This window comes from Dromiciops gliroides, chromosome 6 (genome assembly GCF_019393635.1).
Source record: "Dromiciops gliroides isolate mDroGli1 chromosome 6, mDroGli1.pri, whole genome shotgun sequence".
Lineage (NCBI taxonomy): Eukaryota > Metazoa > Chordata > Mammalia > Microbiotheria > Microbiotheriidae > Dromiciops > Dromiciops gliroides.
In genome coordinates, this window is record NC_057866.1 from 24,133,702 (window position 1) to 24,158,011 (window position 24,310).

The window sequence follows — 24,310 nt, forward strand, 5'->3', positions numbered from 1 at the left end:
TAATGAGGCCTGAGATCACATTGGCATTCTCAGGCTGTCATTTCCCCACTATTGACATCCTTCCTGAGCTTGTGGTTCACTAAAGTCCCCAGCTCTTTCTCAGATCAATGGCACCTCCCTCAGCAATCTGCAACTTGATTTCTCAAGTTACCTTTGCCACCACCGTTAGGATCCTTACATCAGGAAGGTGAGGGGCAGCTAAATGGCACAGTGGATAGAGCACCGGCCCTGGAGTCAGGAGGACCTGACTTCAAATTCAGATTCAGACACTTAATACTTACTAGCTGTGTGACCTGGGCAAGTCACTTAACCCCAATTGCCTCACTAAAAAAAAAAAGAAAAGAAAAGAAAAGAAAAGAAAAGAAAGAAAGAAAGGTGAGACAGGAATTCCCATTTGACAGATGAAGAAATCAAGCCCCCCCCCACTCCACCCCGGAAAGGTCAGGTCATTTATCCAAAGTTACAGAACCAGCTGCTTCAACAACTGGAAAGCAGCTCTCTCTAATCCCAGCCCCATGACCTTTCTATGACCCGACATTCTTAGCGGACACCCCACAATCCCGGAAATTAATCCCCTGCTCTGGGGGCTGGTGGGTACAAGGGTAACTCTGCCCAAGTAACTGCCAAAAGCAGAAAGGATGAAGGCAGATGGAGGAGGAGGTCAGGGGCCGGCTGGAGAAGCCAGGATTGTCATTCCTGCCCTCTTCCTTGAAACATGTGGGAAGGTTTTCATCTGGATAGTGGTGACATCTGTTCACACACTAAATGTGCCTCTTCCCTTAACCCCCAGCTCATCCCCTTCTAGCATTTGGTCTGTGGACGTGGCCAAGTTGTCTGTGCCCTCAGAGTAGTGCCTCCCCCCACTGACAGCCTTCAGTAGGGGCTCCTTCCCCCATTTTCCTGCTGGATCTCCCTTATCAGGCTAAGAGAGGGGAGGGGAGGGGAGGCTGGTGAGTCAGTTCTTAAGGTATTCCTCCAGCAGCTTCTTCTCAGGAGATAAGAACTGGCCAATCAGGCTCCGTCCCCCCCCCCAGGCCTGAGAGGGCCTTTTCCCCAGTGTTTGGGGGCCAGGTCCCCAAGGGCCTCAGATCTGGGGAAACAACTCCAGGAGCCAGGCCTCCCGCCCGGCCTGGCCCAGGGCTCCAGGTTTGCCCCATCCCCTCTCTGGCTCTTCCCTCTCCTCCCTTCCTTTTCTCCCCCTCCCCCTCTGGCTAAGGCAGCCAAAATCCAGCAGAGAGCTCAGCTTCCCAAGTTTTGAAAGGAGTATTCCTTGATGGGGGAGGGGGCAGCCAAGGGGCATGAGCACTGTTTGTGATGGGAGACACTCTTTTTCCTTGGCTGGAGTGTGATGGTCCTGTTCCTCCTCCTCTCTCTGGGGCTCCCTACGAGCTTAAAGACCTGTCCCCCTCCCTCTGCCTTCTCAACAATCCCCTTTGCTTCCACAGCCCCAATTCCCTCAAAGATTCTGGTCTGACCTCAGCACTGGTGTTCTGGGAACCCCAGGCTGTACATCACCCTCCCACCCCCCACCCCCAATCTCTCAAAGCCTTTGGAGAAGCCCTACCAGAGAGATGCTGCAGGGTGTAGTGACTGCACAAGGCTTGGAATTGGGAAGGCCTGGGTTCAGAGACTACAGCTGTGTGATCCTAGACAAGTCACTTGATCTCGGTAACTAAAGTGTATAGAGCTCTGGACCTAGTGTCAGGAAGACCTGACTTTAAACCTAGCCACAGACACTTGCTATCTGTGTGACCTTGGTCAAGTCACTTAACTGCTGTCTGCCTTAGTCTCAAATGTAAAAGAGATAACAATAGCACCTACCTACAATGGTTGTTGTGAGGATCAAATGAGATAATATTTGTAAAGCACTATATAAATGTTAACTTCCCTTTGTTCTCTACATATCATATACATATATGTGTCTATCTGTCTGTCTATCTCTGCATATGTGTCTCCCGGATAGAATGTAAGTTTCTGGAGAGCAGACTTTCACTTTTGTCTTTCTCAGTTTCCTCATCTGTAGAATGAAGATCGTGAAAGCACCCACCTCCCAGGGGGCTGTGAGGCTCAAATGAAATGGTATTTCAAGAGGCACTATATCAATGGTAGATTATTATTATTATGAATTATTATTAGCCCCTTCCATTTGATCGTAGATTTATAACTGGAAGGGGCCTTTGAAATCCCACAGTCCAATCTCTTCATTTTATAGATTATGCTGAGGCTGAGAGATCGACTTGATAGGTAAGTGTCGAAGCTAGGATTTGGTCCTCTGAGGCCAAATCTTCCTCCCAAAGCATCCAGGGTATTGGACTGTTTGCTTCTGAGGACAGACTCTAGGTCACCCTTAATTAGGGCATTCCCAGCACTCAGCCCATAGTCTGTGACACCAGCAAATGTCTGTTGAATTGATTTGGCTTGACATGAATTGTGGTAAGACTGAGAATTGAACCAGAAGTCAGAAGACTTCCATTCCAGCCCTGGTTCTGCCACCAATTAAACACCCCACCTTGGGTAAGAGTAAGGCACTTCCCTTCCTTGTGACTCGGTTTTCTCCTGTGTAAAATGAGGGGGTTGAGCTAGGGCCTAAAGGGTTAAAGGGGAGACAGAGCAGAGTGTGTGTAGTAAATCTAGAAATTTAGGGTTAGGGGACCTGGGCTGAGTTCTGGGGCTCTTCCAATGACTACCTTCGACCCTGGGCAAGCTGTTTTCCCTCTTGGGGCCTCAGTTTCCCTATCGGTCAAAGAAGGGGGGTGCACTAAATGGCATCTGGAGTCCCTTCCAGCTCAGTTTATGATCTCATGATCTCATCAGATGGCCATCTTCACCCCCCTTTTCCCTCCTTATTGATTAAACTGTCCCCCCCCCCCTCCACACTGGTCAGGTCCACATCCTCTAGCTTGAGGCCCCCCACCCATTGACACGCCAAAGTCTCCTTCCAACTGGAGCACTCTGAGCTTTTAGGCACTCAGAGCCCAGAGCGTGTCCTTCCCCCCCCCCCTTCAGCTCCAGAGCTGGGGCCAACTCCTCATTTTGTTCTCCCTCCCCCGGCTCCCCCAGCCCCTTCCTCCATCCATCTAAGCAACGACCCTCTCCCATCCAGATAGCAGCCCTCTCCACATCCCGGGGTGGGAAAAGGGGAGCGCCCCCCCCTCAGATCCGAGCTCTGGGCCTGACCCTTCCGTCACCTCCTGCAGACCCAAACAAAGGGCCCTGGGTTTGCAAGGTGGGTGTCCGAGAGGCTCAGGGTCCTCCGGGGTGGGAGGTGGAGGATTGGAGGTACGGGAAAACAGACGGGAAACGTTAGAATTGTTCTCCCCTTCTCTTTAAATATTTTTCCTACAGACGTGCCAACATAAATCTTCCTTCCAGCTGTGACATGTGCAGCAGCTGCCTGGTCTGCCCTCCCAGAGAGGAACGAGCTGCGGACGTCCCAGCTCACAGACCTCCTCTCCGCCGGTGTCGACCTTCCGAGGGAGGCACTAGGTTCAAATTCTGACTCTGCTAAGGACTACCTGGGTCACCTTAGGCGAGTCATTTCCTTTCTTCGAGGGCTTTCTCACTGTTCCCCTCCATAAAAGGAGAAGGTGGGACTAGAAAGATGGTCCCCAGCGTCCCTGACCTTAGATCTACAATCTATTCCTCTTTCTCCGCCGAATGAGCAAGTGGCCTTAAAGTCACTATCCTCGCCGTCTACACTTGCCAATTCCCAGGTCCTAAGCTCCGGGAAAGCCTCAGCCCCGCCCGCAGCCCCGCGGCTCACACAGGGTTAAGAGAGGGACCACCCCTTCCCCCCCCCCCCCGCCCTCGCCGAGCGGTCCACAGCCAGCCTCCCTCTCCCCTCTGGGAGAATGCCTCCCGCCCATTGGTCGGCGCCCCGCACCCCGTGGCCAATGGGAAGAAGCCGCGAGCGGAGCCAGCTGCGGAGGCTGCCCAAGGAGTTGGATGGGGATCGGGAGGAGTGCAGGGTTAGGACGGAGGAGCAGCGGCCCCCGACAGCCCGGCACAGGGATGCGGGATGGCCCGGCCCCCGAGTCGGATCCCGAGACTGCCGGGGGCGCCTGGGCAAGGGCGATAGCTGGAGCCCAGGCTTCGGGGCAGGGAGCCTCCTCAGTGGGCGTCGGGGTCGCCTGGGTCAAGTCGCCTTGGACTCAGTTTCTCCAGTCGAAGAATGGGCCGGGAATTGGCCTAGCTTCCCCACCCCCCATTCGAACCTCAGAACAACTCAGGTCTTTTGAAATTAGGGGGCAACCATCTTCTTAGGAAGCCTCACGACGCTAGAAATCCACGGAGCTTTTATTACTCTTGGCCCCCTGTTCTAGCAGAAAGGGGGGAGACGGTCACGGGGTAGTGTGATTATCCACAGAATGTCAGTACTGGAAGAACTCTTAGGGTAAGGGGTGCCGCAGGTGGGGAAGAGCCCCAGAAATCATCTACTCCAATCACTTACAAAACCAATGAAGGAACCGAAGCTTCGAGAGCCTAATGTCTCAGGAGGCATTCCCTTCCCTCCAGGAACGAACTCATCCACCTCAAGCTGGCTGACACTCCCCAGTGACCCTCCGCACTAGACTGGGCATTGGGACATGCGCCCCGAGGGTAGGGACCCCTCCCCACCCCAGCCGCTCAGGCTTCCAGTTGTTTCCCCAACCAATGAGAGTAGCGCTGGGGGGCGGAGATCACCCTCCTGAGAAGTTTTATGGATCCCTAGCTGTCTTCTACTCTGGGGTGAAAACCCTTCCTAGGTCTCTCAGCATCCCACAAAGTTTCCCTGCTGCAAGTCCCCCTCACCAGCATCCGTCACCACTCCTGCCTTGGGATCTTCCCCCCTCCCCATTTCCCCCAGTTGATCCACTGGGGGTAAAATCACTGTCCACTCCCATCCCCCTGCTTCTGGTGCCCCTTGCCATGAGCCCTGGGAGGAGACAGAAACAGATCCAGACGCGGGGTGGGGGGTGGGGTAGGGGGGAATCCCAACTGGAGGAAATTCTTTCCAAGGGAGAGATGGATGGGAGACAAGCTTGCTCATGCTCTCCCCATCCTCCTCCCACCCCCTACGGCCGAGGCCCCCAGCCTGAAGCTTCCCACAGGGATGCCGGGGGAGAGGTACATTCCTGGGAAGTTACTTGCCTCTTGGTCACTGAATATCGTTTCACTCCTGGGTCTGAAGGGCCACAGCCTGAGTCACGATGTCTTTAGGGGGAAGGAGGGTGGGAGAGCTGGCTGTGTTGGACGATAAGGTCATGGAAAGGGAAGGGAACTTAAGAAGTCACTGAGTCAAACCCCAAAGCCTAGGGAGGGTAAATGACGCCCATGGTCACCCAGCTGGTAAGTGGCAGAGCTAGGATATGAACCAAGGGCCCCTGACTCCAAACCCAGGACTCTTTCCCACTATACCACAATGCTCGGGCTGGTGATATTTAGTGAAACCGGAATAGTCTGGTAACAAGAAAACGACCTTGGGGCCCCCAGAGGATGCTGGGAAAATGGACCAATCTCTCCACTGATGTTCAGGACCTCAGGCTTGGAACTCTAGCTATCTGGCAGAGTGAAGGAAAGAGCCATGGAGACTCATTGGGAAGATACAAAGGTGAAACTCAATTGATTATAGGAGAGAATACTACTACTACTACTACTACTACTACTACTACCATCACCACCACCCAGTCTTTCTATGTTTTAGAGTTTGCAAAGTTATTCATGTACATTATCTCTTTATTTTGTTTTTTTGGTTTTTTTAAGTGAGGCGATTGGGGTTAAGTGACTTGCCCAGGGTCACACAGCTAGTAAGTGTTAAGTGTCTGAGGCCGGATTTGAACTCAGGTACTCCTGACTCCAGGGCCGCTGCTCTATCCACTGCGCCATGTAGCTGCCCCCCTTTTTTTGTTTTTTGTTTTTTGGGTTTTTTAAGGTACATTATCTCTTTATAGCCTTAGAGATTATCATCCCCATTTTACACACAGGGAAACTGAGGCAGAGAGTGGTGAAGTGACTTGCTTGGGTTTCCAGTAAGATTCTGAGGCAGGATTTGAACCCAAGTCTTCCTGACTCTAGTCCGGTGCTCTATCTACTCCACAATACTACCTCTGCAACAAGGATCACAGCATTTAGAGCTGGAAGGGAATACATGGGGAGTAAATAAGTATTAGATCTGAAATTCGAACCCAGGACCTCTCACCCCAATCCAGTGCTTTTCCTAATAATGGGCCAGCACCATTTGGGGGGTGGGGAATTGGGAGTCAGGGGAATTGGGTTCAAATCTAAGCTGTTAGATTTAGGGACCTTCAAGTCCCAGATGTTTACTTCCATCCTTCTGGGCTCCATCCAGACCTTTCTGGGGCCCCTATTAGTCCCTTCCTTCCAGCCAAATCACTGGTTCCTGCTAACAACCCAGGACTCTCTGAGGACTGGAAGGAGAAGAGTAGGCTCAATCCCAAAGCCCCATCCCTGGAGCCTTGGCACAGGAGGCCTGGCACCCTTCCTGAGCAGGGAGGAATTAGGGGCTCTGTGTGGTCCCCAATGGCTGGGCCCCCCTTCATCTCCTCTCCACTTCCATCTTGGGCCCTGAGGAGACTTTCCGACCCAGAATAAGGGTTGTGGGGGAGGGGGTTGATTCCAACCTCAGGCTCACAGCTCACTCATCCCTCTCCTACCCTCCCCAGTCCCATGAGAGGCAGATGAAGAGGTTTCATATTTTCCCCCTACCAAAGTTCCCACCACAGAGCCCAGCTGACTGAATAAGCAGAAATTTCTAGGCACACACACTCATACACACACACACACACACACACACACACACACTGCCGACCACACCAAGCCATGTGTCTGGGATCGCAATGTCGTGTAAATCAGAGCTAAGGGCTTCCTGCAGGCCCTGCCTACTCACTGCATGGGGTGCAAGACCCTGGGGAAGGAGCCAAGACTGGGCGGTGAAGAGGGCTGGGTGGGCGGGGTGGTGGAGAGCTCTCTCTCTCTTTTTTTTTTTGAGATGGCTTGTCTAAAGTCTTTTTTCTCCCCTTGTGGTTTCAATCTGTGTTAGCGTCAAGGGGCAATAAAAGGGGAAAAAAGGCCCATGGGCACCTCCTACCAAGTGGACCCAGGCTCCTGGGTCCACTGAATTGGAAGGGTCTTTGACGAAGTGGCCAGTGGTCAGAGCATAGATTTAGAACTGGACGAGCATCCTTCTTCTACAGATGCAGACACTGAGGCCTAGAAAGGGCAAGTACCTTGTCTATGTCACAGTGGGTAGAAGCTGAGCTGCGATTCCAAGCCCCGGCCTCTGATGCCAGCCCCTTACACTGAATGCCCCCGGCGCTGTTCCCACTGGCTTGGAGAAAGAGGAAGCCCACCGACTGGGTCCACGTGGTCCTCTCCCCTGACCTCGACGACCAGGGCCCTCTGCATTGTCCTGCCTTGGTTCTTCCTAGCCCACTCCCCACCCTCCAGGTGTCTGCTTTGGGAAGCTAGTGTGCTGTCTCATCCAGACCCCGGCTCCTCCCTCGGGCATCAAACATCAGACTGGGCGGCTCTTGTCCAACTGGGAAGCCAAGCCCTGTCTGGGTCGAAGGAGGCCGATGGCAAGGGGCACAGCCCCAGGCTGGGATTAGCTGTAACTGGCATAGGCTGGCGACACCAGAATTGGCACTGGTTCCCATATAGCGAAGCACAGGACCTGCCGGCGAAGTAAAGGTTTGTGCGCCAGGCTCTGATGAAGATCAGGACAACCCTGGAGGCAAAGCCTCTGACCTCAGTCTGGGTACTATGATGATCATGTGCCAGTCCTGGCACCAGAGGACCGAGCTGGGTAAAGAGAGTGGGAGGGCATCATGATACGGACACATACCTGCTGGAGTGGGCAGAGCATTTAGCCTTTCTGAGCCTCAGTTTACTCATCTGGAAAATGGGAACAACATCGGCAATATCTCACCGGATTGTTGTAAGGCTCAAATACATAGGTGTGTGTGTGTACGTGTGTATACAGACATATATTTAACATTTGCAATGCACTATATACACATATATGGTGATATATGTATAGCTTTGCTTTTCTGTTTGCAAAGCACTCTACAGATATACATGTGCATATATTTAAAATTTGCAAAGCACTATATATACATAGATATGTGCACATATATTTAAAGTTTTCAAAGCATATCTACCTAGATATATGTGTATATATTTAAAGTTTACAAAGCACCATATATACATATACATGCACATAGATTTAAATTTTGCACAGCATTATATATACACATATGTACACAAATATTTTACATTTTCAAAACGCTCTAGTGATATATCGTTTTGCTTTCACATTTGTAGAGCACTAAATATATCTGTATACCTACACACACGCATATTTATCACTGTGCCCTGTATAAATAACAGTTATTAGTACTATTAAGGGCATCACAGAACCCCAGGGTTTAGAGCTGAAAGGGACCTTAGAGATTATCTACTCCAACTCCTGAATTTATAAATGATGAAACTCATCCAAGGGAAGTGAACTCCCCAAGATGTGGTGTGGTGGCTAGAGAGCTGGACTTGGAGCCAGAAAGAACTGAGTGTGAATCCTGCCTGCCTCAGAAACTCACTAGCTTTGTGACTGAGCAAGACCCTGCATGTCTCTAGCCTCTGCTTTCTCAACTGTAAAATGAAAAGGTTGGAATTGCCTCCTCCCAGATCTAAATCTATGAAGAAAGAAAGGTAGTGAGTGGCAGCCAGAATTCGAACCCAGATCTCTTGACCCTAGCTCTTTGGCACAGCTTGGTGTCTTTCACATAGTAAATGGTTAAGAAATATTTGTTGGTCTAGAAAAAAAACAAAACAAAAATAGGAATATTGTTGATGGACTGACTGACTTAGGGGATGGAAACAGCTCCCTTCACAGTCATCACCTACTCCAAGCATGGTTGCCGCTTTCCCAGATCCACTGGTTCAAGGAGATGCTAAGGTGCTGTCCCTTTAATAGGTCCCCTCTTTCCTCCCCTCCAGCTACCCACCCCCCACCATGGGCCTGACTGAACATCCACAAGAGCCAGATTCCAGGGAGGAGTTTTGGTAGGGAACCAGTCCTTGGCCAGAGCACAGTGAGGACCGAGGGGCACGCAGTGGCCTGCTGGAAAGAGCCCTGGGTGTTCGGTGGAAGGAGCTGGGTTTGAACCCTTCTTTCCATGGAGTCTTAGACAAGCAGCTTCTGCTCTCTGGGCCTCAGTTTCCCTTCTCTGTAAAATGAGACTCTCAGATCAGACGGTCATTCAGGCCCCTGCCAATTCCTTCCCTTCCGGCCCCCAGGAGGGAGCACCTCTCCAGCCTGGGAAGGGGCTGTCGCGGCTGTAGCTCTGTCCCCAGAATGGCCGCGGCCTATTTAGTAGACACACGCTGGTTCACTTGGATTCTGAAGCCCGTTTCTCTCTCTGTCTGCTTCCTGCGTCCAGTGTCTCAGGGGGGTGATGCCGGATCCCCCTGGCCCGACCCTGCGCAGCCAATCGGCTTCCCTTGATGGCCAAGCGGCCCTCCCCTTTCCGCAGACATCCCGGAGAGCAGACTAGGTGAGCCTTGGCAGCAGTGCCGCCCCAACAGAGTTGAAGCCAGGTCACTAAGGAGGAGTGACAAACGGAAGCTTCAGAAAGGCTGGTTTAGGCTCGATGTAAGGAAAAACTTCCTCATGGGTCGCAGTGGAACAACGGAACGGATGCCTCGCGAGGCAGCGAGCTCCCTCTCACTGGAAGCCTCCGAGCAAAGGCAGCCCGTGATGAGGAATGCTTGTTGCATGGGTGGTTTTTAAATGGGCATTTGATTTCGTTTTTCTTTTTTGAAATGAACAAGCATTAAATTTGTTCTCTCTCTCACCTTCTCCTGTCCTTGAAAAGAAAAAGAAAAACCAGACCCCGTGTAAAAAAACAAAAAACAAAAACGCAGTCGGGCAAAGCAAATTCCCGTATTTGCCTCGTGAAAAACATATGGCTCCTGCGGCGGTCCAGTTTGTTAGCTATGTCGGTCAGTCAGTCAATCAACAAACAAAACACTTATTCAGTGCCTATTATGTGCTAAGTGCTCTTCTAAGGGCTGGGGCTACGAAGAAAAGGCCAAATGTTGGTCCAATGTATTTAAGGTTCACAACTGAAACCACAAAGACCTGGATTCAAATCCTACCTGCGTGATCACGGGCAAGTCTCTTCTCTCTGAACTTCACTTTGCTCATCTGCAGAATGGGGATAAGCATGATACTCGCCGCCAGGGTTTAGTGAGACAATGTTAAGTGTTTGGCAAACTTCTAAGTGTTTTATTATTAGTGTTAATTGCATATCGGATCCTTGTGCAGGTGGGCTGAATGTACCCTGAAGTCATCTAACTTGGAAATTCAGTGAACAAAGGAAAGGCTCCCTGATTACTGTCAAGGGGTCTCCCTCAGTTTCCTTCCGTGTAAAGTAACAGTTTTAGGGCGGCTAGGTGGCACAGTGGATAGAGTACCAGCCCTGGAATCAGGAGTACCTGAGTTCAAATGCGGCCTCAGACACTTAACACTTACTAGCTGTGTGACCTTGGGCAAGTCACTTAACCCCAATTGCCTCACTAAAAAAAAAAAGTAACAGTTTTAATATCTAAGTTGGGTCAGCTCCATCAGGTGGGCAACGCTGTTCATGCCAGGGCAGGGCAGGGAGATGAGGCTCACACTTTGGACACGTTTTCTCGGGGAGGAAGACAGTGGGGCCCCGATAGGGGCTCCTGAGGATTCTTGCCCCCTGTTCCTTGCTCACGTCCATCCTGACTGGAGGCTAGGCAGGGCTGCCATCCGTCTGGGCTGGGCTGCTTCCCTCTCCCGCCTGCCGAGCTGGTTCTGCTAGTCTCTCCTTCCCCAGGCTGCCCTTTCCTCTCCCTCCACCTTGTCCTGGAGGGCTGTAGCTTCCCCTGCCTCCCACACTCAGTTCCCTGGGGCCCCATCTCTGCTCACCCTGGGCTCGGCCGCCTTCGGGAGGGTGTGAATGGAGTTTTAGCAGCACTCAGGGATCTGGGCTGCTGTTCCCTTGGGCTCCGAGCCAGCTGGAAGGAGCTCATTGGGTTGTAACCGACAGGCTGGGCTCCAGGGTTCTGGCTGGAATTCCCTTGGTCTCTTCCCTCCCAATCCATTCTGGCTTCCAGAGAGGTCAGTGGCCCCGTTTGAATTTTCCTCAGGTTTTATTTTTGGAAGGAGCCGTGTGCTGGGGAGGTGTGAGAGCTGGGGCCCCTGGGGATGGGCCCTGAATCCTGCCTGGTCTGACCTTGCTTTCTCTCCCCCAGCTCTGAGAAATAAGGGGTGGGGAAGGGAAAGAAGACCCTGCTGGGGGTCAGCTTCTGCTCCTACCCCCTCTTTGTTGTAGCAACCTAGAACCCTGGCAGGAACCCTTCTGCCCTAGTTGGGCCAGAGTTCGATCTCCTAGATTAGGGGGGCAAAGATATGGGGCTGAGAGATTCTGGGGCACAGCCTAGGAGCTGAGGCCTGACTTTCACACCCAAGTCAGGACTATCCCCACCCCATACCCAGGGAGGCCCATTTAGAGAAGCAACATGGAGAAGATGCACTAAGACCTGAGTTCAAATTTGACTTCAGATGCTTGCTAGCTCTGAGGCCCTGGGTGATCACTTAACCTCTCTGTGACTCAGTTTCCTTATGCGTAAAAGGAAAGGGTTGGGGCTGACATCCCTTCCAGCTCTATCTAGGATCTTATTACTGGTATGGCTACCCCCAAAGGGCTCAAGCAACTGCTTGTTCTTCCTTCTCCTTGAAAATCACCCCTCCCCTTTTCCTGGTCTCTCTCTCTCTCCCCTCACCCCCCTCAGCCTCCACAGAAAACCACATCTGCTCATGGGGTCACCCCGTCCTGTAAGTCACTCCCTTCTCCCAAGCAGGCTGCAGAATGCGGCTTTCCGCCTGTCCTCTCCTTAGCTGGAGCCTGGAAGGACCATGTGGTGAGAAGGCCCAGGTGCCCAGACCAAGAGCAGACCCCAGGCTGGGGGGACTCAGGGCTGAGCTTGACATCACAGAGCAGAGAAGCCGACGAGCCCCTCCAGCTGGGGCCCTTCCAGCTGGTCCAGATGTCTCAGGAATGTGCTGAGTACAGAGCTCTACCTCCATCATCTTCCCTGCTTCTCCAGCCCCTCACGCTCTTGCCTTCCCTACCCCCCTGCCCCGCCCCCAATCTCTTTTCTCTTTCATCTCCTCTTGGCAAGCACATACAGGACAGCCCCCACCCAGTCCCCGAAAGGACAGTAAAAACTCCTAAGTGGCCCAGATCTGCCAGGGAACACGGCTTTGGGGGCAGCTCGGGGTGGATGGGCAGGGCTGGGGCCTGGGGCCGAGGGCATAGTCTGAGGAAGAGGGTGCGTGTGTGTGTGTGTGTGTGTGTGTGTGTGTGTGTGTGTGAAGTCCAAAGAAGATGGTTAAAATGATTACCCTAATGTGGAACTGATTTCCAGCCCTGGGATGAAGAATTATGGCTTTGGAAGGAGCAGAGGGCAGAAAAGGGCCTCTTCTGCTTCCCAAAGCCAAGGATCCCAGACCCAGCCGGGGGAGCCCGGGGCCCAGCCCTGCTGGGTTGGATGGGGGACTGATAAGAGGAGGTCAAGGAAAGACTTCCCCATCAGCTGGGTGGCCGGAGCAGCTGCGAGATTTCAGAATAGGAATGGGATTGGCTCAGATCGGAAGTTTGAATCCTGGGACCTGGGCGTCGGGGGTAGGGGGGGGGGGACGAGGGGGGTGGGGGTCAGAGGAGGAGGGGGGGAGGAGCCTTCTAGGCTTGAGGTTCTCCTGCTCTTCTCACACAACTCGTGGTACTGAAGCCACAAGTCCATTTCTTCCTGCTCCATCAGCAGAGAGGCCAGAACAGAGGCAGGACCGCAGCAGAGGGAAGGGAGCTGGCATGTTGGGCATGGAGGGGAAGGCTGGCTCCGCTTCCTTATCAGTGGGTAGCTCAGGCTGGGGCTAATCCTTATGCCCCATTTAGCACCCCCATTCCCTGAATCCTCCCAGAACTTTAACAGGAGGGAGTGGCCTTCCAAGGGAGGGGCAGCAGCTGGCCTCATCTGCAGCTCTGGCTGGCTCTCAGTGCCTCAGTTGGCTCTGATCTTCCATGATGGGACTAGCTGGTGGGGACACTGTGCTCTTGGCCCAGCATGGGAAGTCAAATGAAAGTGGAGGGGGGAGGGCAGGGAGAGAGGGGAACAGGAGTCAGATTAGGCTTGGGTCCTGTGTTTTCAAAATGTGCTTTGTCCCCTGGTAAGGTCAGGGCATATCTCTAAGGACCCCCCAACTCTATGGGCTCACAGTGTAATACGATCACATAATAGAAAATAGAGACCCTGAGGTAGGACATCGAGGCTGGGATGCAGGAAGAGGACTTTTCTCTAAAGGGCAGCTTCACACCCTGTCTTTGTGCCTTGCAGAGATGGGGCAAAGCAATCTTCCCATTCCCTAGAGGGGGCTCATAACCCCAAAACTTTCCAAGGGAAGTCAAAACCAGAGGTGTAAAAGTGTAGAATCTGTATATGCTGTAAAAGGTGTTGGTTTTCTTGTGTTCTCAGTTGTCGGGGGAGAGGTTAGAGTGGGAGGGGGAGAAGGAGGATTTTGACTGATTAAAACGAATATTTTTTTAAAAGTAAAGGATTTAGGGGGGCAGCTAGATGGCGAAGTGGTTAAAGCACCAGCCCTGGATTTGGGAGTACCTGAGTTCAAATCCTGCTTCAGACACTTGGCACTTACTAGCTGTGTGACCCTGGGAAAGTCACTTAACCCCCATTGCCAAAAAAAAAAAAAAGTAAAGGATTTAGAGCTAAGAAGGGTCTTAGCTTTCCTCTAGCTCAGTCCCCATCTTTTATGAGAAACCAAGGCCTGGGGAAGAAAGTGACTTGGCCAAGGTCGACCGGGTAAGAAGCTCGACTTCTAGATCTAGTAGGCTGGGAGGTCCCTTTCTTCCAGTGGGCCCCCTGCATGGGCAGGAGGAGCTGACACTAGGACTTGAGGCTTCCTGAAGCCCCCTTGGCTTTGATTTCAGCTCAACAAGAGTGGCTGAGTAGACCATACTCTTGACCCTGGAGGCATAGCCCCAGTATGGCGGGTTGCTAGGATGGAGATGCATAGTGCTGGCAGGAACTTTAGAGGACATCTAGTCCAACCCCCTTTTACAGATGGGTAAACTGAGACTCCAGGTGGGAAGTGACTTGCTCAAGTTATCCAGGTGAGTCAATCAATACCCATTCACATCCTCTCTCTCTTTTTTTTTTTAAAGCGGGGCAGTTGGGGTTAAGTGACTTGCCCAGGGTCACACAGCTAGTAAGTGTTAAGTGTCTGAGGCCAGATTTGAACTCAGGTCCTCCTGACTCCAGGGTCGGTGCTCTATCCACTGCGCCACCTAGCTGCCCCCACATCCTCTCTTTTTTTTTTTTTTAGGGAGGCAATTGGGGTTAAGTGACTTGCCCAGGGTCACACAGCTAGTAAGTGTTAAGTGTCTGAGGCCGGATTTGAACTCAGGTACTCCTGACTCCAGGGCCGGTGCTCTATCCACTGTGCCAGCTAGCTGCCCCAACCCACATCCTCTCTTAAGAGAGCTAACCCTGGGGTCGGATGACCTGCATTTGAATCCCACCTCAGACACTTTCTGTGTGACCTCTGGGAAATTACTTCAGTTTTCTCTGAAACAAGAGGAACAATGCCAGTACTACTTACCCCGTGCAGGGTCGTGAGAAATGCACTTTGCACGCTTTAAAGCCCTAGGCAAATGTGCTTTCATGTAAATGTGAGATCCGGTTATTATTAATATTAGAGGATATGGTGTCTCTCCAAGGTTGACATCTCTGTCTCAGCCAGGGCCCAAACTATTCATCCGAGGGCAGAATGAGGTTAATTTAGTTTTGGGGAGGGGGGGTCCCTAGCTAGATCCCTCTCTATAGCCCCCAGATGGCTACCTTGGAGAGGCAAGCACAGCAGTTTCTAGACTCTGTCCCCAGAGCAGGAAAACTTTCCAAGGGATCCTGAGTCCTGGAACTGCCTGGTAGAAGTGGCCTCCTGGGCAGGTATGCTGAACTTGGCCTTGAACCAGGTCGGGTGTCATTAGACAGAAAGCAGTGGGGACGGAGGGCTTTGAAATCAAAGAACAAAAAGGGCTTTAGAGAACGTTTCTTGGACACGTTCTATCGGAATGTCATAGCTTGTGGCCACACTCCACCTGGCAGGCCCCTCCAGCCTCCTTGGTTCTCCTCTTCTCCTTTCCCAGTTTACCCCACCCCAACTCAGGCCCTGTCACTCACTCCAGTCCCTAGGGGTTACACATTGTTCTTTCTAGATCTGTCCTGACTCACCATCGAGCCCAAACGTGACTCCAAGCCAAGAGCATCGACAAACGTTCCTCCCATCTCCGCTCGATCCCTCCCCCATGTGCTGATGCAGTTGTTCATAAACAGAAGCATTTTCAGAAGGAAAAGCTGGGCAGGGGAGAAGAGGCAGCAGCAGGAGGAGAGAGGGGTCAGGCAAAGATCATGGGGGGCGCTTTCCTCCTGGGGAATTGCTAGAAGAGAGCTGCAGCTCCCTTCAGGGAGGGCCAGGCGTAGATGAAAAGCACGTGGTGTGTGTGTGTGTGTGTGTGTGTGTGTGTGTGTGTGTGTGTGTGTATGTGTGTGTGCGCGCGCACGCGAGCGCCCTGATGATTGTATTCCATATCAGAGGACCACAAGATTATCAGATGTGGCTCTGGACAAGTCCTCAGAGAAAGACTAATCCATTTTGGAAATGAAGGAAGCAAGAGCCCAAGAAGTTAAATGATTTGCCCAGGGTCACACAGGCACTTAGCAGCACAGTCAGGATTTGAACCCAGCTCCTCTGACTCCAGAGTCTTAGCACTATAACACATCCATCTCCTACAAGAGCTCCTCTGCCTGAGCTAGTGCAAACTGTATGGAGGCCAGAGTCTCAACCGTACAGGAACTCAGGTAGGGCTGGGGACAGGGCCTGCCTGGGCAGTCCCAATCTTCTAGGAGTCTTGGTTTACAGCCTAGGCAGGTCAGCAACTTGGAGCTAATGCCAAGTGAGACCGTGTCCAAGGGTTCTCCCTCTTGTGGAGCCCACACACGGGCATCCTGAACCATTAAGAAAATGGGTAGAGGGCTGCAGGGGACCTTCCCCATCTAATCCAGATAAAGGAACTGGGCAACACAGAGGTCAAATGCTTTATCCGGGGTCACAATTAGCAAGGGATAGAGCCAGAATTCAAAACCAGGTCCTAGGACCCAAACCCAGTGTGATCCATTAACACTGACCCACACTGTGCAGGTGGGCATTAGGGGAGCCCCTGTGAGCTTGCAAACCCACAGCCTGAATGACCTGTTACTGACTAGTGCTGGACCAAGTACAGGAAGAGAGAAGAGGAATTCCCCTGGTGGTTCTCTGTCATTTTTCAGGGCATTGGGACCCTTAGTCTGTCAGATAGAGTCTCTCCTCCCGACTGGCCCCCACTGCTGAAATACAGACATTGCAGGTTGAGACAACAGGGCCAGAGTATCCCTGGGGCAGCTCGAGGTGGAGATAGGGAGAAATCTGATATCAATAAGGCAGAGAAGGAAGAAACAGACAAATGGATCCAAGGTTGAGAGCCCCAGTTTGTCCCGGGTAACCAAAGGGTCCTTCTGATTGCAGTGGGGCCAGGAAGTTCTCCTTCTGGGCTCCCTCCAATGCAGTAGCCCCAGCATGACTTGGGTGCCGAAAGCCTCTCTGTATCTAGAGAAGGCCAACAGTCTCTGGAAAGTCTCGGACCATCCCCAAAGGCCTCTTGCTTGGGTCCCTGGCCTCTTACTCCTAGCCCTCTGATCGTTCCCAGACTGAAGCAGGAAGTCCAAGCGGACCGTGCCTCAGGATGTCAGGGGAAGAGGGGAAGAGCTGGATGCTGCAGGCTCTGAAGGCTGTGCCCAGTGGCCCAGTGGTTAGAGCTCAGCGCTTAATGCAGGCAAGAATCACAGAAGAAACCCTACAGAAGTCAGCTGCTTTTATTCCCCAGCCTCAAGGTAAACCCAGATCCAGATCAACCATCATTTTGTGTCACAGGAGCATCAGTCTGGAGATAGAAGGGACCATCTCATCCGCCCCAGTCATTTTACACATAAGGAAACTAAAGCCCAGACAAGTTGTGTCTTGCCCAAGGTCAGGTAATTAGCACATGACAGAACCAGCATTCTCACTTGAATCTCATGAGGTTCAGGACAACCAAGTTCATTGTTATTCCCACCTTACCACATATGGTTGTACAATGCAGAGTGTCCCAAAAGTTTTAGTGCTTTTGACTTAAGCTGCAGACTTCTGGGACACCCTGTATTTATCAGGGATCTTGTCTTAACTCCCTTATCAGACTGTGTGCTCCCAGAGGGCAGGTACTGTCTCTCATACCCCCCCCCCCAGCCCCGTGTCCCCCTGCACCTCAGCACAGTGTTTTGCTCATACTGGATGTTCACTAAATGTTTACTGAGTGAGTGAATGGATGAATTTGGTGCCTCCCCTTGGTCCCAAGGGGGATTTGGGTCTAAGAATATGCATGGCTCAGAACATACCTGAGTTTAATGACACTATTCCCCAGGAAGGGACAGCTCCTCTGGAAGGTGAATGATTGTGGGGGTCCAACATTGGGGAACAGAGCACCCCAAAAGTCAGGGGTTTTCCAATAGTTATGCCATCCTATTTAGCTTATGACCTGGGGAGGATCATATCAACCAGAGCCAAGAAAAATAGCCCAGCACCCAAATCCTAAATCCGGGGTGTGTGTTTGTGTGGGAGTCTCTTAGCTCAAGGCCAAGGGGGAAACTTCAGGGTTTGCAATCAGTGACATGACTTCTATAACCTCCTGTGTAAAGGTTTCAGCCTGAGTCTCAGATCTCAGCTGGGTTGAATACCCCACTGATTTCTCAAGTCCCCTACACTTTCCATTGATAATTTGATGGTGAGAGAGGGGGGATGTGCCCCTTTGCTCTTTTAATTTTCCCAGAAGGCCCAGGCAGGAGAGGGCCCGAGGACACCAGGACCAGACTCATCGCTCTCTCCGGTTTCCTGGGCCGAACCCTGGATACCTCTGACCCTCACCTCCCCCACCTCCCCCATCTGTTGGGAAGTTAATGAGTTTACTGTGTAAACATCCTCACAGGCAGCTTCCTGCTGCTCCCCTCTAAGACAACAGCTTTCACTCCAGTCCACACTGAAATGGCAACCCCATTTTCCCCACCCCACCCTTCTATTCTCCCAGCTGGGGCTCTTCCCGGATCAACAGGGCCATTTCCTGGGGAGAAAGGTTCCTTTTAGGATCTAGGGGAAGTCCCAGGTCTGCTCACCCTTCCCCCACTCCCCTTAGTCAGACACCCCAAACACAGAGGGGCAGGGAGACCCCTAGTCTCTGCCACATATGTAATGCCTATTCTATTTTCCTTGGGGTCCTTCCCTATTCCCACTCATGGGTACTCAAGTTTTCTTGATAAATCTTCCAATTGCCCATTGGTGCACAAGAGGGGAAGTCGAGGAAGGCTGTATTCCAGGGGTCTTGGGGAGGTGCAGGGAGGGGAGAGGGGACCATGATTCCTTGGGAAACAGACCAGCCTCTATTTTATTCTTTCTTTTTTCCTAGCTCTTATTTTCAAAAGAGCCAGTTAATACCCTGCTCTCCAGTTTCCTTATTTCAACATAAGAGCTTACAGTCTTTCTCTATTCTCACCCAGCAGAAATTCTTTTCTCCTTTCCTTCAAGGGGATTTGCATTTGGTGTAGTGGAAAGGAACCTGGCTGGGCCTCAATTTCTTCCTAAGTAAAATGCAAGACCTGAGGTCCCTTCTAGATCAATGAGGCCCTGGGGAGAAGAGGAGAGAGATGTCTCAGGCCAGAGAACAATTTCCCTAGAGGCTTTGTAGTCATTTTATAGACAGGGAAACTGAGGGCTGGAGAGGAGGAAGTCATAATAGGTACCACTTATATCGAGCCTGAAGGTTTGCAGAGTCTGTATGATCTAGTGGATAAAGAACAGGTCTTGAAGTTACAAAGACCTTCCTCTGACACAGACTGTTTGCACGACCATGGATAAGTCACCTAACACCACCCCTCCCCAGTGCCCTAGCAAATCTCTAAGACCCTAAGTTGCAAAGGAGGGGCAGTAGAGGGAGTTTCCTCACCTGGGAGGAATTGGGACCATCCAATGAAATTGCAGGTCTAGTTAAGGTTTGGAAAGTGCTTTCTATGTGTGACCTTGTTTTTACCATCACAACAACTCCATAAGGTGCTGTGATAACAGAGCATCCACCTTGCCGGATTGTTGTGAGGATCAAATGAGGTAATATTTGGTTGGTTTTCTGAAAGCGTTTAGCACAGAGCCATATAATAGGTGCTTTATAAATGCTTATTCCCTTATTATTCGCACTTTACATATGAGAAAATTAAGGACTGGAGGGGAAAAACATAGGGCTACCTTATGTTTATATTGGACTTTCAGTCCTCACAATAACCCCATGAGGCAGTCAGGACAGGTATTCTTTCACCTATTTTTCCAGATGGGGAAACCAAGGCTCAGAAATGTCTTACCCAAGGGTATGTAGCTAGTTAGTGGCAGAGTTGGGACCTAGAATCCAACTGTCCTTACTGTCAGTCTGATGCTGTGTTCACTATACCAAGGTATCTCTGCCTTCCCTCACATGTCAGCCCCTGCTACACCTCCCCATCCCTGAACCCGAAGGCTTCTCCCAACAAACCGGTCTGGCCATCCCCAGGTCTGACTCTGGGCCACCGCAGAACGAAGGCTCCTCACCAGTCTGAACTTCTCCCCTTGAAGGCGTCACAGCCTGGATACCACTATCTGATCTTGTGCCCTTTCCACTGGGACTTGGTCGAGACCCAACTGAGTAGCTGGGGGGAGAAGTGGAAGACTCTTCTGCTGTTTATTCAGAAGGCTACTACCTAGGGACAGAGCCATGAGCCTCCCCACTTTCCTATCCATGCTGATAAGGCAGTCCTGGTGCCTATCGGTAGCAAGGTGAATGCCCACCCCCTCAATCTTTTCCATTCATCTCCAGGTTGCCCTGGGAAGCCTGGATCAAGAGAGGCAAAGAATCTAATTCCGCTAATCCAGGCGTGGGGACTGAGAATCTGGGGGGAAAGTGGAGAGACAATTTTCCTCTCCCAAGAGCACTACCAAATGGGCGGGCACTTCTTTGGGTTCTAAGGGAGCCCAAAGGCACAGTGCCTAGGGCACTGAACTGGAAGCTCTGGATTCGAATACGACTCACACTGCTACTTACTGCCTTCATGGCCTCAGTCAAGTCACTTCATCTCCCTGAGCCTCAGTTTCTCTATCTATAAATCGGGGATAATAACTGCACCAACCTCACAGAGTAGTTATTAGGATTTAACAAGATAGCATCAGAAAAGCATTTTGCAGACCTCAAAATGCCATATAAATGCCAGCTGTTATTATTTTGGATAAATTACAAGCCAGAGAGGCCACACATCCTCTTTATGTTCCTCAGAGTTGTGTCAGACATCGACCGATTTACGGTAGGGAGCTAGGCTGCTCCACTTCTTTTTCTTTCTTTTTTTTTAAAGTGAGGCAATTGGGGTTAAGTGACTTGCCCAGGGTCACACAGCTAGTAAGTGTTAAGTGTCTGAGGCCAGATTTGAACTCAGGTACTCCTGCCACCTAGCTGCCCCTCCACTTCTTTTTCTCGTTAACAGAAGACCATCTCGTAGGCTTCAAATGGGAAGGGGCCTTGGAAATAATCTGATTTGACTCCCTCCCCTCTTCCATCTTGCAGATGGGGAAACCGAGGCATAGGGAGATGAAGTGACTTGCCTGAGATCATACAGAGGGTAACAGAACTAAGAATAAAACTTAGGTCCTCTGACTTACAATCCAGTCCTCTTCTTTGCCACATATTCTGCTGCACATTCATTCATTCATTCATTCACTTCATTCGTTCATTCATTCGTTTGTTCATTCGTTCCTTCGGTAGATCATTCATTCCACTAACATTGATTGAGGACCTATACTGGTGCTGTGTAGACAATCAAACCAGCCAGTGCCTATTAGCAACCTTACGCTTTGTTTCTGTAAAAGGGGACAATCTCCTCTGTTGGGATCGGGGACAGGGTGGGATAACTAACACTCTCCCCCACCAGAAATGCCAGGGCACTGGGCTCTCTGCTTTTTTCTGGAAAAGTTCTCGGAAAAGTGCTGGCTCGGCACCTAGGGGGGTAGTTGGGTCCCGAGAAAGGCCTGGGTGACCTGGAGGACCCAGGGGAACTTGGCCCCTGGATGAATTAATCTGCAGGGATCCTGTCTGGAGCTACTTCCAAGGCACAGGCACACGTCCAAGCCACACAGGGTCCTGAAACTTCCACTGGGCAGGTCCTCCCAAAGCCAAATATTTTCTCCCGTGACTGAGCCCACGCCCTGCCCCCATCCCCCTACACTCACTATCAGGGCCTTAGGGCTGAGCCTGCTGGAGGGAGGACACATTTCCTTAGGAGGGAGAGGGGGGAAAAGAGAGAGAATGCCAACCTTCTCTATCCACTGTGATCGTTTTCTTACGAAGGGGTGTGCAGGGCTGCTCCCTGAGCCCTGTCCCGGGGGTCCCTCTTCTTATTCTGCCCTGGCTGGGTGGGGAGTCGTCAGCATCCCCTGAATGACTGGTCTGGCATCGATCCAGGTGGTGTCCCCGAAGGGGCTCCAGGCTCAGGCTTTCTCTGGCTTTGGGCAGACTTCCCCTCTCTCACTCACCCCCCTCCCCATCAGACTGCACCCTTTGCTCTAGGGGACAAAAAGAGGAGAGGGTGGGGACAGAGACGGGGGAGGGGGAGGGGAATCACCCGAGTTTCTTTCCTCGGATCAGAATGGCCCTATTGTCACGAGAGACCTTTTTTCCACCCCTCCCTCAGAAGCTACAAGCGAAGAGTCCCTGGAGCTAGGTAGAAGCGCAACCTCAGACGGCGTCCCCGGGGCCAGCTGGAGCCGGGGTAGGGGTTAGACCTCAGCCTCTCGGAGTCCGGGTCCCAGGCCAGGTGGCCTTGGAGAGAAACCAGTTTCCAAGTTGGGGGCGGGCACAACTACCCCCTCCCAAGGCGACCCATTGTTTCCACTGTCAGCATCCAGCGCCTCAGCGATTGGCAGTCAAAGGGACTGGATTGGGTGACAAATCTCTGAAGGCGGCTAAGCGCCAGCCAGCTGACCCCCAAGGCGGCTCTGGGCTCTGGGACTTCTTCTCTCCTGCCCCAGCCCCCTTCCCTGGGTCACCTCATTTTTCCGCTGGGGCTATAAATGCTGCTGCCGCCCCTCCTGCCCCTCCCTCCCGGGGGCTGGCCCCCGCACAGGTCGCAGCTGCTGTATTCCGGGGGGCGCCAGACGGCGCCAGGGGGTTACAGCTGGGTGCTCTGCCTGCCTCCGTGGTCTGTGTGTGTGTGTGTGTGTGTGTGTGTGTGTGTGTGTGTGTGCGCGCGCGCGGAGCAGCTGGGGAGACGAGTGGCCGCGGGGCGCAGACCCCTTGCCTTCCTTACCGCATTGCTCAGGAAATCCGCCTCGTTGAGATCGCCCAGGTCCAGAAAGCTGGAACCTGGGAAGAGCCTGTCTGCTGGGAAGGGTTCTAACACGGCGTCCATGGCGTCTGGCTTCGGGGGCCTCCGGGAGGTGATGCGGCTAGAACACCCCCTCTCCTGTCCGGCTCACTCAGGCCAGCGCTGCGGTACGTCCAGGCCACCAAGCTCGTCTTCAGACCCACCCCCCCTCGGCAACCTTGGGATCCCGTCTGGCCGGGGGCGACGGCGACGGCGGTGCAGGCGGAGTGTGGGCTCAGGGCGCTGGAGCCGGGACACTCAGGGCACCGGCGAGCCGCGGGCAGGGCAGCGGGGCTCCCGGCGCACGGTGGGCATCTCTCCTCCGCCCGGGGCAAAGCGCTATTCCATGACGAGCGGCTGGGGCCGGAGACGTGCGGGCTCCCGCCCCTCCCAGGGGCTGGGCGGGAGCCGGGAACGGGGGAGCTGCGGACTCCCCCGGGACTGGGTGGGAGCCCGGGCTCGAGCTCGCTCCGCTCTGGCTCCCTGGGTGCGTTTCTCCGCTCGCACTCTACTGTCACTGTCCCGGTCTCCAAAGCTCCGCCAGCCTGGCTCGGGCGCCACGCCCCCACCTCCTCCATATGCAGGAGCCTCCTTAGTAGTAATGAGATTGGGGGCGTGCCTTATCTCCCAGACCCATCCCTTTAAAGAGGCAGCCACGTCGAGGGCCAACCTCTTCTTTCCTTTTCTTTGCGCGCAAAGTACCCCCAGACCAGGGCAATGATTAATGGTTGGAGAAGCGTGCTCCTGGGAGAAAAATCAGTCCCAGCCACTGGACCGAGGCTAGGCCTTCAGCTGAGGAATACTCAGCAGGTGTCCACAGGACCCCTCCCCAGCTCCTTCCCCGTTGTGCCAGCCTCCCTCCCCTGGCAATAATTGGCAAGTGCCAGGCATTTCCGTCCCAGCCGCAGAAAGGAACCGAGAGTTAGAAAATTCCAGGTCATTGTTCCTTCATATCCTGGGAGATAAACCCTGGAAGCTTCTAGCAGAATGTTTTGCACACAGTGGGCACTCGATCCTGTTCAACTGAACAAAATCTCTTTACCAGCATTTAGCCGGCCCTAGATGTAATTCATGGCATCATAGATTTAGACATGGAAAAATCCTCACCCTTTTTTTTAGCCCGGTCTTTCATTTTACCAATAAGGAAACTGAGGCACAGGGAAGGGAAAATGGTTTGCCCAAGAGTTAGGATTTGAGCCCAGGTCTTATGACTGGTGGCGGAGGAGGGGTAGGGTAAGTAGCAAGGCGGCATAGTGGTTTGAGTAGTGGACCTGGAGTCAGGAAGATCTGAGTTCAAATCCTATCTCAGACATTTACTAGCTATGTGACCCCTGGCAAGTCACTTAACTTCCATTTGTCTTAATGCATTGGAGGAGGAAATGGTAAACCACTCCAGTATCTTTACTAAGAAAACCCCAGGGATAGTATAACACAGTATGGTCCATGGAGTCACCGAAGGGACTAAACGACTGAGCAACAACAAGAAGTGTAGCTCGAAGATCTCTGAAAAGAGATTGGATTCCATTTGATTCAGCATTTACTGAATGCCTACTGTGTTCAAGGTTTTTTTTGCCAGGTGGTGGAGAAATCAATTGCATTCTAGTTGTGGAGGGAACTGTGACACGGGATTCCTTGACTCCAAATGCTCTGGAAGGTCACTTCTAGATGAAGTCCTGTGACTTTATGAGAGGCAGTGATTAGTGTTGAAAGACCAGGG

At 52.3% G+C, this 24,310-nt stretch overlaps 1 protein-coding gene across 2 annotated transcripts in view; it reads right to left on the reverse strand.

The window, feature by feature from the left end:
- CREB3L1 (cAMP responsive element binding protein 3 like 1) overlaps positions 1-22,713 on the reverse strand; it is a 51,788-nt gene extending 29,075 nt beyond the window's left edge. For both annotated transcript variants that reach the window (XM_043971548.1, XM_043971547.1), the window contains exon 1: positions 22,537-22,713. In XM_043971548.1, coding sequence (XP_043827483.1) covers positions 22,537-22,638 — 102 coding nt within the window. In that variant the 5' untranslated portion in view covers positions 22,639-22,713. The remainder of the gene's footprint in view (positions 1-22,536) is intronic.
- Positions 22,714-24,310: the final 1,597 nt, after the last annotated feature.